This window comes from Tachypleus tridentatus, chromosome 6, assembly GCF_004210375.1.
Source record: "Tachypleus tridentatus isolate NWPU-2018 chromosome 6, ASM421037v1, whole genome shotgun sequence".
Taxonomy (NCBI): domain Eukaryota; kingdom Metazoa; phylum Arthropoda; class Merostomata; order Xiphosura; family Limulidae; genus Tachypleus; species Tachypleus tridentatus.
Window position 1 is genome coordinate 137,748,226 of NC_134830.1, and position 23,987 is coordinate 137,772,212.

General features: G+C 31.7%; 1 protein-coding gene across 4 annotated transcripts in view; it reads left to right on the top strand.

Annotated features, from left to right (window-relative positions):
* The first annotated feature begins 4,878 nt into the window (after window positions 1–4,878).
* LOC143253790 (phosphatidylinositol 4,5-bisphosphate 5-phosphatase A-like) overlaps window positions 4,879–23,987 on the top strand; it is a 29,585-nt gene continuing 10,476 nt past the window's right edge. The window contains exons 1-11 of one of the 4 annotated variants that reach the window (XM_076508169.1): window positions 4,879–4,979; window positions 7,745–7,867; window positions 8,775–8,891; window positions 11,573–11,681; window positions 14,658–14,774; window positions 17,368–17,475; window positions 19,163–19,230; window positions 19,612–19,723; window positions 21,672–21,781; window positions 22,201–22,357; window positions 22,713–22,850. In XM_076508169.1, the coding sequence (XP_076364284.1) occupies window positions 7,794–7,867; window positions 8,775–8,891; window positions 11,573–11,681; window positions 14,658–14,774; window positions 17,368–17,475; window positions 19,163–19,230; window positions 19,612–19,723; window positions 21,672–21,781; window positions 22,201–22,357; window positions 22,713–22,850 (1,110 nt within the window). In that variant the 5' untranslated portion in view covers window positions 4,879–4,979; window positions 7,745–7,793. Of the gene's footprint in view, window positions 5,043–5,069; window positions 5,216–7,744; window positions 7,868–8,774; window positions 8,892–11,572; window positions 11,682–14,657; window positions 14,775–17,367; window positions 17,476–19,162; window positions 19,231–19,611; window positions 19,724–21,671; window positions 21,782–22,200; window positions 22,358–22,712; window positions 22,851–23,987 lie in introns of those variants that run through there. The other 3 variants (XM_076508170.1, XM_076508168.1, XM_076508171.1) reach the window with 3 other exon arrangements.

A 23,987-nucleotide genomic window follows, 5' to 3' on the forward strand; every position in this document is an offset into this window, starting at 1 on the left:
TTAACCACGTGGCCATGCCAAGCTCCACCAACAACGTATTCTTTTAATGGGTAAAACTGACAACTCCGGTTTTTTGTTTGTTTTTCTGTCTTCCATCCGGAGCAAATGATCGTTGATTACAAAGTGATTAAATTATTTCACAACGTGATACGTCATCTGGGAAGGGGTGCGTCTCCGACGCAAAACGCGTTCTGCACGTTGGTGCTTTACTACTTCTAATAGTACGTTTAAATCCCACAGTTCGATCAGAGAAAACTAGCTTAACATTTGGCAATGGATGCTTTTCACCGGCTACCTTCCATCTTAACTATCAAATCAGAATTAGGGACATCTATACGCAAGTTGTTCTCTGTTTGTCTTTCTTCGTAAGAAATTCCGGAAAAACAAACAAACTGTAAGAAATAAATAAAAATGTTCCATAGATATATATTTGTTATTGTTCCATTAATCTTTATCTGTCTCTAGAGAGATCTGTAACCCCACACACACACACACACACATTGCGAAAAGAAATCCATCGTAAACAACTTCCTTTTTTTTTGTTAAATTTTTATGCGGCATGGAAAAAAGAAAATTCACATAAATAAACTATTTTATTCACGTGGTGCCGCGCGCTATACAATCGTAACTTCTCTCGAGCTTTTTCATCGTGTCTAATAAAAACGTAAAAACGTTCTTAGAAACCGTGTTTGGATAACTTTCAATCACTTGCCTCTAATGTCAAACTGAAATATAAACAAATAACACAGTGACAATTGATACTGAAAAACCGTAGTTAAAGTTACAATAAGAAATGATATTTTTGAATTAAAGCAAGTAGACAAACAAAAGTAACTTCACTGAACGAAGTAAACAATGTTAGATTCCTACGATAACCGACCAATAACAGTAATATTATCTAAGGATCTTTCGTAACGGTAGTTTACGAGAAGACAATTATCTTACTTTCGTAAGATGCGTATTAATGCCAAAGGGTTGTTTATCTTAGAGATATCAAGCACGTTCGTAAATAATTTGAAATAATCCGTTGTTTCTCGTTTTCATGCTGTGTAGATGTTATAAGAATGTTTCGTCTTGTTTTTTAATTTCGCGCAAAGCTACACAAAGACTATCTGCGCTAGCTGTCCCTAATTTTTCAGTGTAATACTAGAGGGAAGACAACTAGTCATCACCACCTACCGCCAACTTTTAGGCTACTCTTTTACCAACGAATAGTGGGATTGACCGTAACATTATAACGCCCCCACGCCTGAAAGAGCAAGCATATTTGGTGTAAAAGGGATTAGAACTCGCGACTCTCGGATTACGAGTCGAGGGCCTTAACCACCTGGCCATGCCGGGCCAGATGTTATAAGAGTGACAGTCAAATTTTACTATTTGGACTGACAAAGAAAAACTCAAAATTTGAGGGTGGGCGGTTTGCTTTGGTTTATTTTGGATTTCACGAAAAGCTACACGGGCTATCTATGCTAGCCGACCATAATTTAGCAGTGTAAGATTAGAGGAAGACAGCTAGAGTAAAGAGAAGATTAAATAAAACGTAAGTTATGACTTGCCCGTAATTAATAACTTTTTTTGGTAAACTTCATTTATTAAATTTGTCTAATCTAAATTTTGTTTGAATTTCGCGCAAAACTACACGAAGGCTATCTGCGCTAGCCGCCCCTAATTTCGCAGTATAATACTAGATAGAAGGAAAGCAGCTAGTCATCACCTCCCACTATCGCGGGTTCGAATCCCCGTCACACCAAACATGCTCACCCTTTCAGTCGTGAGGACGTTATAATGTGTCAATCAATTCCACTATTCGCTGATAAAAGAATAACCCAACAGCTCTCTGTGGGTGGTGATGACTAGCTGCCTTCCCTCTAGTCTTACACTGCGAAACTAGGGACGGCTAGCGCAGATAGCTCTCGAGTAGCTCTGCGCGAAATTCAAAACAAACCAAACTTGTGTAAGTTTTCTGTCTCAGACGGTTTAAGAATTAAATGTCGGATCGTTAAACATTGGGTTGAATTTTAAGACAAATTGATGATACCAGCGCAAAGATTTTACATACGAAGAAGATTTCTTGGAAAAAACAAGAACTATTATTTTGTAAATACAAAAAGAGCGCCGTCTTTCGTCCGCAAATTGCTACCCCGATTCCTGCACCAGACGTCAGATATAAAACAAATGTTGGTCGTAATATTTCTAAAGGGTCATCTCGCAGTAACAGATGAGCAATCAGGTTCGTTGTTGCTATGGTAACACAAAATGGAATGTGCACAGGATTTGCTTCCGCTGTGACTAATATTCTGTCAGTTGCATTCACTTTACTTTGGTCACAGTCTCGAAATAATAATAATAAAAAATAAAGAACACAATAGCGTTATAAGAGAGTTTCAAATAACGACGCTCATTCTTTAAGGCAAGTATAGGTTGTCAAATCTCAATTGCATCCATAACAAATCCATATTGGAGTGGCTCTCGGTATTATAGAATCGTAGTTTCGTTTTTATTCAATCAAAGCACCTTACAGATTAGACCCGCTTGCCATATTAACTTTTTATTTCGCTTTTAAAGTGCTGTCCTCTCCTAGAACATAAATGTCAAAAATATTAGTAAAACTTTAAAAAACGCTTCTCTCATGAGTATTTGGATTGGAGACTCTAACTATTTGCTAAAAGGACAGATGACGCTATCTTACAGTATGAGTTTCTTTTATGAAATTTATCGGAATGAACGTTTTTAACCAAATTTCTCTGCAATATGAACCTGTAAAAAGAAAAGAAAAAACGTGTGTGAAGTTAACCCTGAAAAACTATGAACTACTCCAATTAATAGTCCTTATATAAAACATTTAAATGACTTAATCGTGAAATCGCAGATGGGGCTGTTGCTTCCTAATAGAGGTCTGCCACTTCTCAAAACCATTCAGATGGACATAATAAATCTAACCTTCACAAAAGGGTTCACGTGTAACCGCGCTTTAAATATTGGACCCAAAGATTATTACCAAACTTAGGTTCTACTATTTGATAATTTGTAAAAAAAAGTTTGATAATCTAATATGCCAGAATTATTCGGATACAATAAATTTCGAGGCAATTTCTGATGTCACAATAAGTCACATATTGTAGTAATAATGTTGTTTTATTTGTAACAAAACGATGCTTTTCGGAACGTATGTGTGTCACCCTCAGAAATGTTTAAACAGTCTCGTAAAAAAAAAAGGCTAGATTCTTGCCCTAAGTGGATGGAGAAAAAAGAGGTACAACGTTTGAAGACTTTAAACAATATCTCCTATCCAGAGGCTCAGAAATGATTGTCCCCCACTCCATCTCGGATATATGCTGCTGCACTCCATTCTACTGTTACAGTGGGAGTGCAGACAGATCTCTCTGTGCCTCCAACAGCGTCATTTTTAAATCACCTAAAGAGTTTTTGCCCTCCATGATTAAGAGAGTTGATGAGTCAATGTCTACTCCCATATCTCTGCATCACTCTTTCCAGTGGCTCCCTGAACCCACTTCTTTTGGCTCCGAGTTCTCGCGCTTCCTCGGGTCCATCTTCTCTGGCCCCGAGATACCGAACGATTATTTGTTCTCGCTCTCAGTCGCTGGAATCTTCTTCCAACGATAAAGAGCTGACCACTCGACCCAGGACAAGATCCATGGAGGTTGACAGACCTCCTTCTAATAAAAAGAATGAAGAAAAAAAGACGTGATCGAAAACAGAAGAGCTTGTTTGTTTGTTTGTTTGTGTGTTGGTTTGTTTGTTTTGAATTTCGCACAAAGCTACTCGAGGGCTATCTGTGCTAGTCGTCTGTAATTTAGCAATGTAAGACTAGAGGGAAGGCAGCTAGTCATCACCACCCACCGCCAACTATTGGGCTACTCTTTTACCAACGAATAGTGGGATTGACCGTAACATTATAACGCTCCCACAGCTGAAAGGGCGAGCATGTTTGGCGCGACGGGGATGCAAACCCGTGACCCTCAGATTACGAGTCGCACGCCTTAACACGCTTGGCCATGCCGGGCCCAACAGAAGAGCTTTCCACGCAATTTGCCTATACATAAATAAAAATGGCCACTTTGATAAAGTGGAACTGTCGAGGTTTGTGTTATAATCTGGATGGCATCAAAGCGCTGGTTGATTCTTGCCATCCTGTGTGTCTTTCCTTACAAGAAACATTTCTGAATCCTGCCAATACAGGTACCTTTCAGCAGTTTTCTTTGTACAGAAATTACAGGTTGTGTGATGGACAAATGCGGGAATTCACGTAACATCAAACATGCTTGCCTTTTTAGCGGTGGGGCGTTACAAGTTACGGTCAATCCCATTATTTTTTGGTGCTATGACTCGCTGCTAAATTAGGGACGGTTAGTGCAGATAACTCTTGTGTAGGTTTGTGGGAAATTCAAAAGAAACCAAACCAATTATAACTTAAGAGAAACCTGTTGGTCATATTTCACCTCCTAAAGTTTTGCACTAGGATCTATCAAATGTGATTTAATAAATTAGGAATAATTGGGGATGTGTCAGGAAAAAGTAATTTTTATTTTATAATGCATACATTTCACAGCTGACAATAATGTTGACCAGTCATGGGGGCACTAGTGATATTGATAGGAGTTTTTTTTTCCCTGTTTCATTACGTGTGTTGTGTATAATAATCTGTGAATATTTGTGGCACATAAATGCTGTTTTATTGTTTTGAAACTTTTTCTTTTATGATAAAAATTAAACAAATGGGTTGTACTAGCAGTGAAACAAAGAAAATGCTTGAAGTTTATCTATAAAAAATAAAAAGTATTTGAATAAAATATTCTAGCTTCTGGCCTTGTTTTAGGACTGCAAGTTATTTTCAAGTATATTTCCAGGATTTTTACGCACAGCGCTAAGATTTAAGGAAAATAAAAAATTGCCAATGGAAACAGAAAATAGTGCATTGAAGAATATTTTCGAATAGTGATACAATGAAGTTTGTAAGGGATAAGATAACGTGTATTTGAGTAACCGTTGGCTGAAAACAGCTAAAGTATAACAACAAAAAAGTAAAATATTGGCGGTTTTAATTTGAATAACGATAGCCAGTCGTATTCTATTTCTAGAATATCTTATAAATTAGTAAAAGTGTGTTAGAACAACCAATACTAAACTAGCCATAGTGTAATACATTACTAAAGCAACGTTTTTTTTTCCTTTCATTCTATTTAGTCGTCAACAGGTACTGTTTTAGTGTAATAATACTACGAATAAGTTTTTCCAGAATACGCTAAAAAAAGAACTCAGAGAAATTGATGATAGAGTCGTAATATAAACCTACTTTCAATTCTATTTCAAAATGCATGCTGATGTAGGCCTAACATTTTAAATTAGTGTTTGAATCTTAGAAAAGCGGTAAAGCTTTAACAAACCTATGGTACTTTTGTTACTGTTAATGCAGAAATTGCGTAACATGTTTAATATTATAGAGTCCCCGGGGTAAATTTAAAATAAAGAGGTTCTTCCCACAAAGGCGAAATTGCAACTAAGTACCACCTTATTGAATGCCAATTGTCAAAAAATTAAAAAATACATATTTAAGATTTTTGAGGACCGTATCTTACACCCACTGTCTCTTGCATTGTTATTAGCTTTCCTTGTTCCTGGTACCAGTGTAAAATAGTCACTGTTATTATTATTTTTGTACTATTACCTAGTAATTTTTAAAAAATTGTCTCATGTATTTTGATCTTATAATAATAACAACAAACATTTGCATAAACAGTAGTTATTAGTGCAAGTTTGAAATAAAAACAGTCGAGGTAGTTACTGTCTGCTTGTCCAAAATTGTGTATCACCACTCTTTGCTGTGTGTGGTTCATTAGAGATTTGAAGTTACAAAGTTGCTTTTGATCCAAGAGAACTGTTGGAACGTGCTTGCAAATATAAAGTGTCAATCATTATACATATTTATGCGAGTGTGTGATTTTAAATTGAAAACATTTGAGTGTGTATCTAGGTTTCATTTGTTTCAGATATTGTTTTGCAGAAATATGTATGAAAAAGTAAATTTTAAGAATCAATTTGGTGCAGAAGTACATATTCTTCTGTACATTTTTCTTCTACCCCCAATGAGGGCTTCTTTAATTCGCCTTTGATGTTTCACTTTGTCTTGTGCCATTAGCTTTAATGACAAAACCCAGTAACTAATATTTAATTTCTTTTATATTATTTTCTTTCATTCTCTTACATGATTTTTCATGTGAAAAATGAATGCTTTAAGAAGCTTCAAATCTTGCAGACAGTTATTCACGAGAATATTTACCCTTGGTATAGTGCAGGTTTTTAAATGTAATCACATTATGGGGATACTGAGTAATCAAACTGAATGTTATCATTATTCATATAAACTAAGTGACATTGTGGCTTACTTTAGGTGATGTTCTATATTTTAAGCACCTTCAAATGGTGAGTGTAAAAAAAGTTGTAAGTTTTTTTAAAAACATAAAATGCAAAGTGATGGAAGACCTTTAAGTCTATTAACATTAATTTGAAGTTTCTAATCCACAAAAAAATAAAAATAAATTTGACTATATACCTTCATATTTATAAAAATCGTACAAAATCTAAAAAATTCCAAAAAGCTGTACATATCGTATCATAAAGAAAACTGTTCTACAGATTTCTTAATACCCACAAAGTAAACAACAATGACTTAAAAAAAAACCTGTCTGCTTCCAAAGCTTACATTTATCATTTCTATGTTAATTATGTTTACTTTTTAATATAATTTGTAAATTATAGGACTTCAAATATACATGAAATTTAAAATCAAAAATATTTTAAGAGAACAAAGACAATAATTCTAAATAAAACAAAATAACAAAGTGGGTGTTTGTAACTGACAATTTACACTTGTTTTCTTAATAGTGGAAATAGGTGATATAGAAATGTGTTCAATAAAGAGTTAGTCACTTATAAAGCAAATTATACAAATCTGTATATGTGAAATTAATGATATTTGAACTTTGTCAAGACAAGAAACAAAGTAATAAATTATGTATTAGGAGCTATTAATTTCTTCAGATTCATGAAAAGTTGAAACTAAAAATCAGTATTGAGATGTGTTGTGGTAAGATGTAATTTATGGTTATGTAAAAATATAATATACATTACATTTTGGAATCCATGACAAATTTTTGTCAAAATAAAACGTTAACCTAGTGCATAATGAAATAAAAGATTTAATGACAATTTCATTTTTAAAATAGTTTAAATTTGGAACAGGTTCATGTCCCCATCAGCTGCATCTCTTACACATTATCTAAGTATAGCCAAAGGTTATCTGACATTTCCAAATACAACTGCTTATTGTAGCTTGTACTGTTATGGCTTTGTTTATGTTCTGGCTATTCAGAAATATTTGGCTGTTAATCACCTGTAGTGTGCTTTACATTCTAAAATATTGTACTTATAAATGTTTTTATACAGTTAAAGGTTTTTCTACAACATTTGTTGTTTAAGATTGTTAGTTAGAGATGATGTAGAAATACTGTACTTTAAAACATTAACAAGGTGTCAGTTTTTTTCTTTTAAACTGTCTTAAGATAAATGCTTTCATAACCAGAATTTTTGCCTACCCAGCACTTTCCAGGCCCAAGAGATGCCAGATGGTAAAGTTGCTAATATGTTATATATATTTCCTCAGCACCTTGTTAAAATGACCATTTAAATTACATAACTACATGAATGGTGATGGTTTGGTTTTCCAGGGATGTGATATGTCAGTCTCAGATACTGAAGAGTAACCATTTTTGTACATGTGTGAGTGGGCAACTGTTCTTGTGAGGTTTCTCTGTGTGCTACAATCTTTAACAATGCTTAGAAAGTTCAGGTTAGTAAAATAAAAAAAACTACTGATATTTATTTATTTAAAATACTATTTTATTTATATATTAATCTTGAAGACTGAAAGTTAATATTAATCTGTAGTTCATAAGACTAGTTTCTGTCATTTGTATTTGTTGTCACCCCTTTATGAGTATCTAGCCTTTCCTATGATCATCATTTCCTTGCAATTAGGATAAAATAGCTAGAAATAAACTATTTTAATACTCCATATAATTATAAGAGAGAACTAATGTTTTGCCTTTGTGGTTTCTTTAACTGACAACTGACCTGCCTATAAAGAAACTCTAAAACAGTTTTAGTCGTATAGAAGTCACAAAGGCAAGACATCAGTTGAAAAAAAAAGTTCTCTTATATTTGTGAAGTATAAGGCAATTGTTTTCTAAATTTATTATAAAAATATCTCAATCTCTCCAGTATCTAGTCCAAATTTTGAAATGCAACAAATAAGTGAAGACCTTTCATGATAATGTAACATACTAACTATTTATAAATATAGCTATTGCTGAATTTAAGCTAGTAATTAACATTTCAAAAGTTATTGATTAAAAAGATGTTAAGACAGTGGTTCTCATATCTCTGTTTTTCTTGAGGGACCATTTTACAAATGTCTACATTGACTTCTGATCCTGTATGAGTTAATTAAATGTTTAAATTAAAGTAGTAGTGTCATTTGTTTTTCTTAAACTAGAATACAGAAGTGTGACTTATTGTTGTGGACCCTTTTAGATCTTCAGACAAAGATTGAGAACCATGGTTGTAAGAAAACTAAATTACACCTTCATCTTGTTCTCATTAATGTATCTGCCTTTATTGGCTGTTTTACAATTCCTGCTGTTTTGCTATTTTACTTTATAAATTCTCTATTTTATAACTGTTTCTGTTTGTTGTAGAGTTTATTTGTTAACATGGAATGTTGTTGGACGGCCTCCAATTGAAGACCTTCGGCCTGCACTAGGATTGTTGGATCCCGTTGATCCTTTAAAACTACCAGATTTGTATGCTATTGGGTTAGCAATTTTCTTATGTTTTTCTTGTATAATAACTGTGTGTGTGTGTGTGTGTGTGTGTGTGTGTGTGTGTGTGAATTACCTGCAAGTCAAATATAGTGGGTTTTAGTCTTTCCAAAATCTGGGACCATTCACCCTCCCATCAAAAATCAACAGTGAATTTTCCTGTAAAGGACTGATTATTTTCATTCAGCTGTCTTAAAACATGAAAAATTAGCTGTCTTTGGAGGATGTATTCATAAGCATTGAAAGTTTGGAATTGGTTTTGAATGTTGTTATGGTTAAAAGAACTATTATATAGGTATGTGATTATGCTATATATTTTTTTAAATCTAAAGGCAATGTGAATTTTATATTTCATGTTATGATTAGGTAAACTGTTCTTCAACCCTCAAATCTCAAAGATTATTTTTGGAATTTCTAAAATCTAAATGTATTTCAAACATTTGTTTTCAGCAAGACTTATGTTTTATTTTCTGTACCCTAACTGTGTAGGATTTATCACTTGACCAACCTTGTACCCATCATAAATAAATTAGTAAATAAATATAAGTTATGTTTCTTTTATGCTAGAATGACTACATATTATAACATGAAAATACAAATGTTTAGTCTAAGTAACTTAAGTTTTGTAATGCTATATATTTATTATTTTTTATTATATTAACCATTCAGTCATGCCAAGCTAACATTACAGAACTTCCATTGACACAGTGCACATGCACTCATGTTATGTATCCAATATTATAAAATTGACCTTTAGTGTTTTCTGTCTTGGCTGTGTTTTAGTGAACTAGTACTGTGTAACATACAGTCTCATATTAATTATTATACATTATATATGTATATATATTAGTATTTAGAAATAAATGATTAAACTTTTTTTTTTAAATATAGAACAATAAATCAAGAAATAAAGGAAAAAATTATCTCTTCTTGCTGCGACCTTTGTACTCAGTTGCTGCTGGACATAGGTTGCAAAAAAAAAGGTTTCAGGTCTTTATGTATACAGTTGAATAACCAAAAGATCATAAATAACTATACTGATACAATAGAATTCCATTATAATTTATTAATACTTAAGATCTATTTATATTTTAAAAAATATTGAGCAGACTAAGGACACAATCTACTTGATTGAAATCTTCCTTTGAAAGAATGAAATGGAGTTCTAACACACAAAAATGATTGAGAAAGCCACAAGGAAGAAATTTTGAATTACTGATTGGTTATTTGAATGTTATATACACAAGTAAGTGTATACAAGGGACCATTTCTAAAAATGGAAAGTGGTGAATGGGACCACTATGCTTTAGTATGTGAATGATATCTCAGCAGATAGAAAAGATGGGAGGTTTTATTTTACATTCTAGTTTGTTAATATTAATAATTTTAGTTACTAATTTGTACATAATTGTAGACTTTGTATTTTGACATCATAAACACCTAACTTAAACTAGTGTTGCATTCAACATACCATGTGATACACATATTTTAAATTAAAAAGTTGAATAATGTATACAATTTGAATTATAATTTACAGTTTGATACCAAACATACTGTCATAAATTTATAAAATAGTAGTTCAATAAAAGTTTGAATGCGAGTCAACAAACACAATGATGTGACCTTTGACCCTGAACTCATACCAATAGGGTCTAGCTTTTAAGTTTAAAAAGTTGTCTACCTTGTATTTCTCCTATCCTTGAGGGCCAATACTTGTATTAAATAACTGAATAACATGTACTGTTCCAAGCAGATAATACCCATTTTGATCATTATAACAAATAAAATTAGTATTCCAAAAATTGTTTAATTTCGAGGTCTAATTTCAAAAATGTAAAGTTTAATCCACCTTTGATAAGTATGTGTTATTAAGTTATACTAGTTTTGAAGAATTCCATTTCTTATCGGTAACCTTGAATACTTTATCAATCATTACATAATGGTACCTTCTTATTGTGTAAATTTCACCTTCTCGTATCACAAGAGTTACATACAAATATTTAGTCTAGAGCAACTACATATTAATAGGTTGAGATATTACTGTTGTCTTTCTATTGTATTGATTTCAGTTGCTTGAAGTTTAACCAAGAAAAATATGAATTAAGTGGTTTAAAAGTTAATGTTTCTGTTGGTTTAACAGAATATCTCTCTGTTTACTCATTTAACTAAAGATAATGTATATTTCTGTTGGTTTAACAGAATATTTCTCTGTTTACTCATCTGACTAAAAATAATGTATATTCTTTTCATTCATTTATGCTTGAATGGGAAGCACATCTTGATTTGTTTGGACATGTAATTTCAGTCAGGGTTTGTTGTTCTTGTTGATCCAGTTTCAGTTGTATTTTATCACGTGATATAGCAGCCTGTCAGTGTACATGTTGTTCAGAGGAATTTCTTAACGATAGCCAAAAACAAGAGGAACTAAAATTGCATCAAAGTTGATCACATGTGTAACTGAAAAAGGGAAAAGTGTCAATGCAACTAACCATATCACTGCTGTTCTCTTGTGTGTATTTAGCACAAAATTTACATTCACAATTATTTGTGTAGATGATAAGTGTAATTTAAATTTATGACTTGTTGTGAAGGTTTGGCGAGTATTTATTGGGTATTTTTTTACATCCACATCCTTTATACCATAAAATGACACATTGTTAAAATGTTTGTTGCAGTCTTCAAGAAGTGAGTGCCAAACCACAAGATCGTCTCCTGGACATCTTGTTTGATGACCCTTGGATAAATGCAGCAAAACAGGTTCTCAGTAGATGGGACTATGTAAAGGTAACACATTACTGCAAGAATCTTAATGTATTCTATTTACAGTATCATTACTTGAGTTTCAAGAAGTGTAAGTGAGCTCAGTGTTATTAAATTACAAAATTAAACAACAACAAAAAAAAAACAATTCTGAGTAAATCTAGAATTACTTCACCCTCAAAGTAATTAGAACTTTTAGAACACAGTAAAATATAGAAGTTCAGTGATAAGGCTTAATTGTTTACTTTTAAATATTGAGAATGACTGAAGATGTGTGTTATCACTCTTTATACATTTCTGAATTGTGCATTTTGAAAAGTAGCTGGATGAATGAATCTGCATCTTAAAATGACAGATAATCTACAGGTCTTTCTCTTCACTTTCTAATACATGTGTAAATTAGTACTTGGCCTTCTAAAATTGGGTATATTTCTTAGTTGTGTGGGTCAAATTTTCTAAAAACTTTGAGACAGGTACCTGAGGATTAAATCTTGTCAAAATGTCATACAGTTCTAATAAAGTTTTTTCATAACTCAGTCAAACCATCTCAAAGCTTCTATTTTCTTAAAAATGGATTCCTTGTTATCAATGTCAACGTATTGTATATTATACGTTTTTGTTTTCTTGGTATATCTTTGCCTACAAAATACCGTGAGATTCCTCTTCTTTTTTTCCTTGTACACATGTAGATTATAACTTTACGCTTATGTATGGCATTCATATAATTCTGTCACTTCCATATAATTATCCATTTTAATCTCCTTAATCCCTTAAATGCAGCAACAGTGTTTATTCCATATGAAAATTTTTGGGGTGGGAGATAATTTTGTTATACTGTTGCAGTTTTGTTCTCTACATAGTTTCAAAACAACTTATTCTTTTAAGCATGCCTGTCATCACAGAGCAATCACATAATCAGTTTGAATTTCCTACTAGCAATGAGAATCAAGAATATAAAATCAATAGGCAAAACTTAACCTGCACATATAATGGTCTTAGCTGCTGATTAATATCAAACATGGTATATCTTGTTATTTGAAGCATCAATAACCTTTGCATTTGAAAACTGTTTAATTTTTATCAAAACCAGACCCAAAATGACATCATATTTCTTCCCTTGAATTTTTGCAAGCTGTCATTGATTTTTACTTGGACCCTGAATTAGCTAATGATGATTTTGAGCATGATATGATTAAAATAAATTAATACCTATAGAGTTAAGTAAATTGTTTTTGCTTTCACAGTTGAATCTTTTGTCTCTTAACAATTAAAAGTTTTGTGAAAAATAACCTTTAACCCTGACAAAGTTGCAAAAGTGAAACGTTGGTTCATATTAAAAGTTATTTTATAATTATCTAGATTTTAATCAAAATGAGTGTAAATTCCTCCAATGGGCACTATAACTTTTATTTGTTTAAAACTCATACCATAGGTGAATTATACATGGTCTTTTCTCTCCATTAAAATTCTTTTACTTGCAGGCTTAACTGAGAGAAAAGTACAGGTACAAATTGGCATTCAACTTTTTTTCTTGATGTCTTTCATTCATTCATCTTTTAGTACAATTCAAAAATCACTTCTTTAACCATGACATTTTTAAACTTAATGTTCTCATGTAAATAATTAGATTTATTCATCTTGGTAGACACGCACATAGTCCAGACTTCAACAAACTTCCAGTATTCAAAATTTATTAGAATAATTCTTTGGGGCTTCTCTGACAATCATTACGTTGGTTTTACTGGGCTGGGAGAAAAGGAAGCCTTTCATGTGAGTCAAAGCATAGTTGATCCTATTTGTTTTACCACTTTCAGGTTTATAGTTGCTGAACAGTAATCAAGAATCACAAAAGCAAAACAGTGAAAGTCAGAGAAGCCTCAGAATGTATTACAACATTTCTGTGAAAATATCTTGATAGTAAAATAACTTTTTTCGTGTGATATACATAACACATAAACATTATGAAACATGGGGATTTGCCTTGTGTGCATTAGGTGTATAGCCAAGACAACTATGTATTTACAGAGATACAAGGAATAAAACTTGATATATGTTCTGTATGTTTTGCAGTACAACTTACTCACATATTGCACACTGCATTTGGTCATTTGAGGTAAATAATACACCACTTTCAGCTTAATTGTCAGGATGTAAGTCCCTTCTTTATGTCTGATCTGTTAAAATTTACAAATCCATTCTATTTGTTTTATATATTGTGCAAGTTAACAAAGTGTCTGATGTTCTGCCTTCTACTCTTGAATGTAAACAAAATATCTGTTGTGTTTTTCCTTTGCTCTGTTGTTGCATGTTAACAAAACCTTCACAATTTTCTGCCTGTTCTCTAATGTTATTACAGCCACCATGCTTTTCCTGTCATCTTTTTCTTCTGCTACATGTTAACAAAATAATTTTCTACTTGTTCTCTACCACTGAACATTATCACATTCTCTGTGATTTTTTTTACATTTTTTCCATTTGTTCTGTGTTCACTTGGTTCATAGATGAAAGTGCATTCACAAACTTTTAAGATTTTCATTTTTGAAAACTAAAATTGATGTTGTTATAAAAATTATTTTTATCAGTATCCAGTAAGTTAATTTGAATGAGTAGTTTTGATTCTATTAAGAAACTAAGACTAATTATGACAACAGAGATAAAAACAAAAGACAAGCAAACTAAGGTCAGAGGTTGGTAAGGTAAATAATACACCAGAAATAGAAACCTGGTCTGTGTACTAAATACACTTATTGTGGTTAAAGTAGTAAGTACTGCTATTAGGGCTATTGCACTAATTTCTCTCAAGCTTTAAACTATAAATTCAGGTCAGAGTTTGGTCATTTAAGGTAAATAATACACTAGAAATAAAAACCTAGCCAGTGTACTAAATAAACTTATTGTAATTAATGTGGTAAGTACTACTATCAAACATGTCAGCATTCAAAATTATTCTTTTTATTTTTAGCTTAAAAACTTTCTTTTATTTTACTCATGTTTTGTCAGCTCAAGCAAGTTCGTCTTCAAGGAATCATTTCAGTTATTTTCTGCAAACGAACTCACCTCATTCACATAAGGGGGATCCAAACAAGGTACACTAGAACAGGACTTGGAGGAATATGGGTAAGATTTAAGGAACATTTTAAAGTAAGTTTTGTAGCCTGAGAGTATGTATTATTTTAGAAGGGCAGGGATATAAAAATACACTAGCCTGACATCTAGAGGCTACCAAATATGGAGTTTAGACTACTTCAGATTTCACATGTACATACTGACCTAGATTTAGTGAGATTCTGCTTGTATGAAATATGTACGTGTTTGGAGAATCCAGCAATATCCAAATATTAAAATATACGTAAATGCTACATGTTGTAATATTTTCTTGCACTTTGTTAAATATCTACTGTTATGTTAACAATAGACTAATTCATTTGTAAGTTTAATAAATAATCTTGTATGAGTGACTCAGTTACTGCCTTTTAAATTAAAATATACAACTGTTTGGTTTCATATTTATAACACTTTCTAATCCACTTGATTCTTTATCTCTAGGCTTAGAATAGTTATTTTAATGCAACATTTTATTGACACACGATGAAACAGTACAACAGTACATGTTGAACAGTGGTATAGATATTTTGATTCTTATATACACGTAGTCCTGATAACTTACCAGGAAATTATACACTTGTGTATATTCTGTATTAAATCGTTATTTTAAATACATTGATTTACCTACTCATATATTTTCATCTCCATCATGTGAATTGTAAAAAATGGCATAGTTTTTAATTTTGTAATAATCTGGCTCTTATACTGGGGTAAAAAGATGCTCAGACTGAGTCATTTATTGTGCCCACTTTCTGGGGCTAGTTAATCAAAGTAAGGAGAATAGGATTAAAACTATTGCAGGCCTGTGGTATTTATTTATTGTCTCAATTTTTACATGTCCTAGAGTAGTTCCTGTATGCTGAATTTGAAAATATCCATTTTTCTCCATCATGTACAGATTTATCACAAAACATCATGTATACTTTTACTTAAGTGAACCATTTACATTGCAATTGGGTCAAATTTTTGTATGCTTAAAAACACTGACAGCCGTTGGCTGTAGATTTTTCTAGACCAATCACAATGTGGAGTTTTATCAATCTTTCTAGAACCCACGAGAAATGACGTATATATGTTTAACAGACTTCGTGTTTTATCATTTCTTGATATTGTTTGTTTGTGTGTGCACTTTGACATAAAAGATGTTCTCCTTTGTAACATATATTCATATGTTCTTGTTGTTCATTTGGCTCACTGAAAATAATTGTACGAAAATCTTAAACTTCTTTTTTAATAAGGTCATATATAAAGAACATGATTGGCTACTTTGTGGAGATTTAAAAGTCCTTTGTATGTTGTTGGGTCAACAATCTGGTTATACAAAGTTTTAATGTTTTTTGTGTGAATGGGACAGTAGAGCAGTAAATCAGCACTGGATGAAAAAGCAATGGCTGTACACAGTTAGCCTGGTACCAGGATTGAAAAACATTGAACATTAAAGTTTGGTTGACACAAAGAATGTTGTATTACTTCCACTTCACATAAAACTGACACAGATGGTGACTGTTTCAAGTATCTATGTGGACAATTCCAAGCTATTTCAGAAGTAAAACTTGAAGGGTTTTTGTTGGGCTCCAGGTTAGGAAGTTGACTTCAGATGAACAGTTTGTAAGGACAATGAAGAAAGGTGAAAAAGAAGAGTGGATTACTTTTAATGATGCTATTGAAATTATTAGGAAACAACAAGGACTCAAATTATGAAAATATAGTCAGTAACGTGCGAGATAAATTCAAAGAGTTGGGTTGTAATATGAGTTTGAAAGTTCATTTCTCACACACTGACCACTTCCTTGAAAATTGTGGTGCCATCAGGAAAGAACAAGAGGAAAGATTTCATTAAGACATCAGAGGAATGGAGATGAGGTGTCAGGGAACATTGAACATTAGCATGATGGGTGACTACTGCTGGCCATTAAAATTAGATGCTTCAGACATAATACATAAAAGAAAAACCGTGACACAGTTTAGAGACTAAAAGGTACATGTTTCACAAAAAATCAGGATGTATGGAGATGGATAATCTTTTTGGCATCAGTGTTCTTCCCTTTTCTTCAGTTTGTTTGTATTTTTGATAACAAACATAACAATAAAAAATGTTCATTGTGGTAAACATAATAATAATTTGATCCAAGTAAGAGTTTTCTTCCCAAGTTGTAAACAAATTCTTACGTGATTGAAAAAAAAAATTATTTTCAAAACCTGTGTGGCTAAAATCTGGGAAATCTGTTATTAAAACCTAAACAATTTTTTTGAAATTTAAATTTGCAGGTCTGTGTACTTCATGCTACAATTAATATTAGGACACTAACTTAGTTTTCATATTAACTTTGAGAGAATTAACCTGTAATCAGTAATATACTTCACTTCTAAAACTATATATCTAGTGAAATAACAAGAATGACACATATAACAAGGTGAGTTTTTGGTTTTTAGCTTTTATTTTATATATTTATGTTGAAAAATTATATTATTATAATTTGTTCTTTAGACTTAACAGTTTACATAAAAATTTGATTCTCTACTGTATATCTCTTAATTGTTATTTTTATAACATTTTGTATTTTTTAGGTTCATAACATGTAGAATTAAACTTTTATTTTCGTAGGGTAATAAAGGTGGGGTGAGCGTACGATTTAATGCATACGGTTGCTCCTTGTGCATCGTCAACAGTCATCTTGCAGCTCATGATGAAGACCTTGACCAAAGAATCTATGTAAGTTCGTTTTATTGTTGCAACTTGAGGTACTCAAAGGGAAGAAATAAGAAGACCAGATCCAAACATCTCTGTAGTAATTGTTGCAAAGATAGGGGCTGAGAGTACACAGTCATATATGAATTATCTGAAGTTTATTAGGAATATAATAGCTAGAAATTTTGAAACTATAAAATAACACTATTAATGAAATGTGATAAAATTAATAATTTCAGAAATTTGCTGTCAAAACAGAGGTGTGAGCTCAAACTTCTATGGTTGCATTGTTGAAATGCCAGTGGTGTAGGATCTTCCATTGGAACATATTATTTTGTACACTTGGTGCAGGAACAAATTAAAAAATAATCTTCTTATATGTTTAGATTTTGTGTACATCTTTCTATATGATACTGCTATTGCATGGTAATATTTTAGAAATAAAAACAAGTGGTTTTAAATGTGTTATACTTTTATATCTTTTTCATAATGTTGAGTATATTTTACCAAAACATTAATACCTCACATTTGTACAAAATAAAAGCAGATTATATTTCTAACATATTTAAAAAGAAAAAGATTAAATCATTTATATTTAAAATCGATATTTTTATTTAACATTTTGTAAACAAAAAACCAGAAAGGAATTAATTTAACAACCATGTTTAAGTGTCAAAGTGATAGTTACATCATTTGTTAATCTTATTATGGTTATATCTTTTATTACTGTCCTCACAGTTACTTCTCTTGAGCAGTCAGGTTGTAATATTTTTTCTAATAAAGCTGGATACTTTTGAATACATATGCTGTGTTGTCAGGTTAGATAGTAATAACAGAAGTGATATGTGTGATCCACCCTCGGTTCTAGCTTGTATCTGATACAGCTACAATATCAGAAATTATGGTATTCAGTTAATATTAGGTTTCTTAGTTTCAAAAGTAATTAGAGATAGAAAAAATAATGTAAATGCACACACATAAACCTTAATAATTACCCATGTTAATGTCATAAAATTATTGCAAAATCATGTAAAAAGTCATGGGATCCATTTATAATGGATAATAAAATACAGTTTCAAGGTAATAGGCATGTGAAAGCAACAATCAATCAGTTGTTGTAGGCACTTTGTTAGGTTTTGATAAATTAATTGAAAGAAATGACTTTTTTTTTCCTGGTTTAATATTATGTGTATGTGTATTATACTAAGAGGAAAAACCAGATCACTGTAGCAAGGAGTTTGGAAAGACTAGCATGATTTAAGTAACAAAAGTAAAAAATAAATCATTATTTATATGTAAAGCTGCAAACTTCAAAGAACACTGCACATACTTACATTGAATGATAAACAGCTTGTTAAACCATTAAGTTGAACCTGCTGAACTACGATCACGCAGTATTTAAAGAATGAATGTTATGAATATTTATTTTTCTAATACAAATGTTGAATTTTTTAATTGTAAGACCAACATCTGCATGTTATTACCTGAATACTCTTTTAAGATCAGTAAGATTGTTGTGTATGTAAGTATTTTCATGAAAAGTTTATTTATTTGCATGTTCGTGTGCAGTATGCCATGGCTTGTTTGGTTAATATCCTATTTGTTATGGTAGGCACTTGTGCTGTTATTATTTGTATGAGTGCTATTCTCCTACGTAGTATTCATTAAAGTCTTGTGTATAAATATGTTGAAAACAAGTTTTTCTTTGCAGGAATACAACAATATTGTCGACACTCAAAATTTTGTGGATTCCCAGAGTAAGAACATCTTAACACATGAGTAAGTTTTTCTTGTTCTTTCTTCAGAAAAATGGGTAGATAAATAAATACGTATCTCAGAATGGCTAGTATAGGTATTAACACTTTTACTAATAAAGCAGACAACAACGTTTCAACCTTCTTAGGTCAAAATGTTGTTCTCCACTTTATTAGTAAAAGTGTTAATACCCATACCAACTCTCTTGAGATACATTTTTACTTCGAGTGAGTTTCTTATCATCATGAGATAAATAAATAGTCCCAAGCATCAATTGGAAGATCTGATAAAGAATTCTAAGTTTGTTCTATCATTCACACAAACAGCAGTATCTCAAGTGTATAACATGGAATACAGAAAATAAAAGTTACAATTTTATTATCTTTTTTATATTTTTTATTTCAGCTATGTTTTCTGGATGGGAGATTTAAACTTTCGGATCAATGATTTCTCAAATGAAGAAGTGAAGTTATTAATTGAAAAGGAAAATTATACACCCTTGCTAGCCAAAGATCAGGTGAGTAGATACTGTTTGCCACCTGAGTCATGGCAAAACTTTATAAATTAGGTTGAAAGCATAACAAAATATGTTAGGAACAGCTACTAGAATAGAAACGACTATTCAGTATTTCTGTTATTGTTCCATTTCCACATTTTAAAGTTGTCAGCATTGTTTGTTGCAAAGTAAAAAGTTATGCAATTCACCTATCTGTTTGTCTACCACAGGTATCAAAATCCAATTTATAATGATACAAGTCTTCAGAGTTGCTACTGAGTCAATCACCATTTGAAGTAATGAACTCCAAATTCTCCCAGCAATAAGGTTTAAAGATGTAACATTAAGCACTTTAAGAAAGTGTCATAAAAGATTTGTCCTACTTTGTATTATTTATAGTAACAGAAAATGCTTGTAGCTGTCAGTCGATTGGGTGACAGAAAATTCACGTACTGCTATCATAATATTTGTAAGTTCTGTCCTTCATGTAATTTTTAAAAATCGTGTTTGTGTTTTGATAACTGTCTTCTTTTAGAATAATAGATTTGGATGTCATTAAACTTGCAAGAACAAGTAATAATGGTCCTGCTGCAAGATTTAGAAGCATTATGGTAAAGTTTTGAATCCTCCTGGTTGTTAACTGTGCACTTAATCATAGTAAAATGTTCAAGCATTACCTGGTAAAATCTGTGTTTGAACCGAACATCAACTTGTAATGTCTTATTTCAAGTTATAAATCTGTTATTTGGATTTGAATGATGATGTTGTTCTTTTCATAGTAAAGTGTTAAACAATACAACAGTTCAACAGTGATGTTATTGAAATATTACTCCTGTTGCCTCAGATTTTTATCATTCCTTCTTATTTGGTTTTCATGCACATCTCTGATTAAGACTGAAGGTGGACGGCCGCTATCGTTTATTCAACGTTTTGTAATTACTTTAGTGCATGTACACATGTACCATGCCCATTTTTTTTCAGATCATTCTTTTGTATAAGTTATCATGTTGTTGTAATGAAAACTCTCCTCTGGACTCGGTAAATATGCAACTTTATATTATAACTACCATTTTTGTAGATGTACATGTTTGTCACAAGGATTCTGCTTTGACATCTTAAATTTGAACCAGATATGATTTTGATTAATATAAATCCTTCTTCTGTTAATGGTATCAACTTGGCTATTTTGTTTCAACATTCTTTTATATCGAAGTTATTTTAGAGAAGTGGTAATCCTCAAGTGAAATCATAACAGATTTTTTAAAATAAGAAATCTGTATTTTCTATAATGTTAAGAATTGTATGATAACAAAGTTCATAATACAATTAATAATAAAAAGAAAACAAGGTAAAGATAATCTATGTTAGTAAAGCTTCTCAGAGAATATATATAACACACTGCTGAACAAAGAAATGTACAGACCGGCCTTTTATTGTACAAACGATCTAGACAAAATGTTGAGTAACAGTACAAATAAAATTAATGTTTCAATACTGCAATAGTGTACACACAAGCCAAACAGGATGTCCCATAGAAATAAGAATTAAAGAACATTCTAGAAGCTGGAAATTAAGAAAATTGTATTCAACCTTCCCATCCCACCTTATTGAAATTAAACACAGATTTGATCATGGGAAAAAAAGAAAAATGCAGAGTTTTATATACCTGTGAAAACTAAATAGTGTGGAAATTTTAGAAACAAACAGATCTAGAAAAAAAATGTAAACAACCAAAACAACTTGAGCTCCACTGGCCTGAAGGTAATGTCAAGGCTACTTCAGTTTTTTTTGTTTGAACTGTCTATAAACCTGTTTACAAATGATTTCAGTTAGTATATGATGATGAATGTACTGGTCAAAACCATAGTGGCCATAAATAAGTGAGGTTTTTGTGTAATGTACAGTTGTCTTTTTTTGCTTTTTTCTTCAAATCTATAATAAGGTAGAAACATAATTTGAATTTGCACAGCTACTTCAGGTAATGAAGACAGGAGAGGCCTTCAGTGAATTCACAGAAAAGTCTCCAACATTTGCACCCACGTACCGATTTGTTATTGACTCTGAAAATTACGACTATTTGTAAGTGTCGCTCATAAATATTTCTAAATTCTTAATTATAAAAATTGATTTATCTGGTGGTTACTTTAATGGTACAGATTGGACTGTTGGAATAAGCTATTTCAGCACTACTGGGACAAGTGCTTAGTGTCTAAGAAAGTTCAGTATCTCAAAAATTGCATGTTATATCTTAATTTTGATAATCATAGGTGAATTATTAAGAACACTGATACCTTATCTCCCTTGCTATAAAAAACATTATTTGTTGAGGTTGTAATTTGATGGAATATTAAGGATATTTTGTTTTAATGTTTATTTTATCTTACAATAATAAGATAATTGTCATCTCTATGAAAACTAGTATTTAAAATAATTAAACTTTTTTTTTGGCATTAAAACTTAAATATGTACAAAGAAACATTATTTTTATGATGTGCCAGAAATCGGAAACCGGCATGGACAGACAGAATTTTGTATCGCTTCACTCAAAATGCCTACGAACAGGTCTTGTTAAACTTAAAACAGCATCATTACAAGACGCACCCTCTTTACCTTCAGAGTGATCACAAACCCGTGTCATCTATGTTTTCTGTAAAGGTAACAAGTTGCTGGTGTTTATTTACTTATTAGCTATGTATAATAATGGTTAGGAAGTAATGTGTTTACTGATATTTGATATTTACCAACAAGGTATGTTATTCAAATCTTTATAATTCTGTGTATTTTTATCATTATCATCATTAAGGTTTTGTGTTTGATCCATGTTTCAGATTTGTTTAAGTTTTCATTATTTCATTTATTTATTTATGATCTTTTAATATTAAAAGTCAATGCAATCTTTTTTATCATTGTAAGAGTATTTGATCATGAACCTTAGAGCAAATCTCTAAAACCGTTTATTATCAAAGATTCGTACAAACACCACATAGTTAGAAACTACTTATGATTTCAGGTGTTTGCTGAACCTCAGGAAGATCTGGTTACTTTTCTTCCACTTCGAAACTGGAAAACAAACTCGGATGGAACTGCTTACTATAGAACAGCTGCTGGGACACAGCTGAAATCTTGGGACTGGATTGGATTGTATCGAGTAATTTATAAACATTTTCTCTTTCAAGTTTCAGTTTTGACCACTGATAGATGATAAAGAACACTAATAAAGTAATTTTACACTTCTGTGATTTGAAAGTTGTGGTGGACGAGTTAATAGGAATAGGAAGAATGCCAGATTTTGTACTGAGGTCACTACTGAGGTCATCAAACTCTAAAACTGTAGAAACAGGGCAGTTAGTTAACTTACAAAACTCTATAAACAGACACAGCAGCTAATTCAAAATTCTATAAATAGACAGGGCATTTCATTAAATCCTGAACTTTATAAACAGACAAAGTAGTTCATTAAAGCCAAAACTCTAATATAGTTTGACAGTTTTTAGAATTGATTCATCTATCATGATGGATTAAAGATTTAGCCATAATGTAATAAAATCCAAAATTTGTAATAATCTGTTTGCTTCACATTAAAGTCTGATCAACTGTACGTTGCCATAACTTCTACAACTACTTAGCTTAAATATAGGTGGCGCCACTTGTGATCGTGGCTAATCAACTTGAATTGGTAAAAGTATAAAAGTTATTAAATCACTGTTAGATTTAGAGTTAAAAGAACAACATGTATCTGGAACAAGCATCTACTGATGCCCAACTAAGTTCAGGATTATTGTGGGTTATCTGAGATATAGGGCTGAGAATTACAGTAGCTTTAACATGCCTTATTTTGTCAAATGATTTTTATTTATTTATTTAAATGGTCTTCATGATGCATGAACTCCAATATGTTTTATGTATTTATGCACTTAAAGCTATGCCAGACGTAATGAATACATAACATAAAATAGTTACAATGAGTAAAAGAGGTGGGTGCAGGAATAATAACTGTTTTACAATATTAAAACCTTAATATTTTATAACTGCTGTTCAAAAACAAAGTAATATGTTACAGGGCACACAAGTAGTAATACCAGAATTGTTTGTAAATTCATCTTGCACATACAGATGACAGTCCATTTTATATGTTAAACTTGCTTTGTTGTACCCAGTAAAAGGCCCAGCATGGCCAGGTGGTTAAGGCACTCAACTTGTAATCTGAGGGTCATGGGTTCGAATCCCCATCACACCAAACATGCTCACCCTTTCAGCTGTGGGGGCATTCTAATGTGATGGTCAA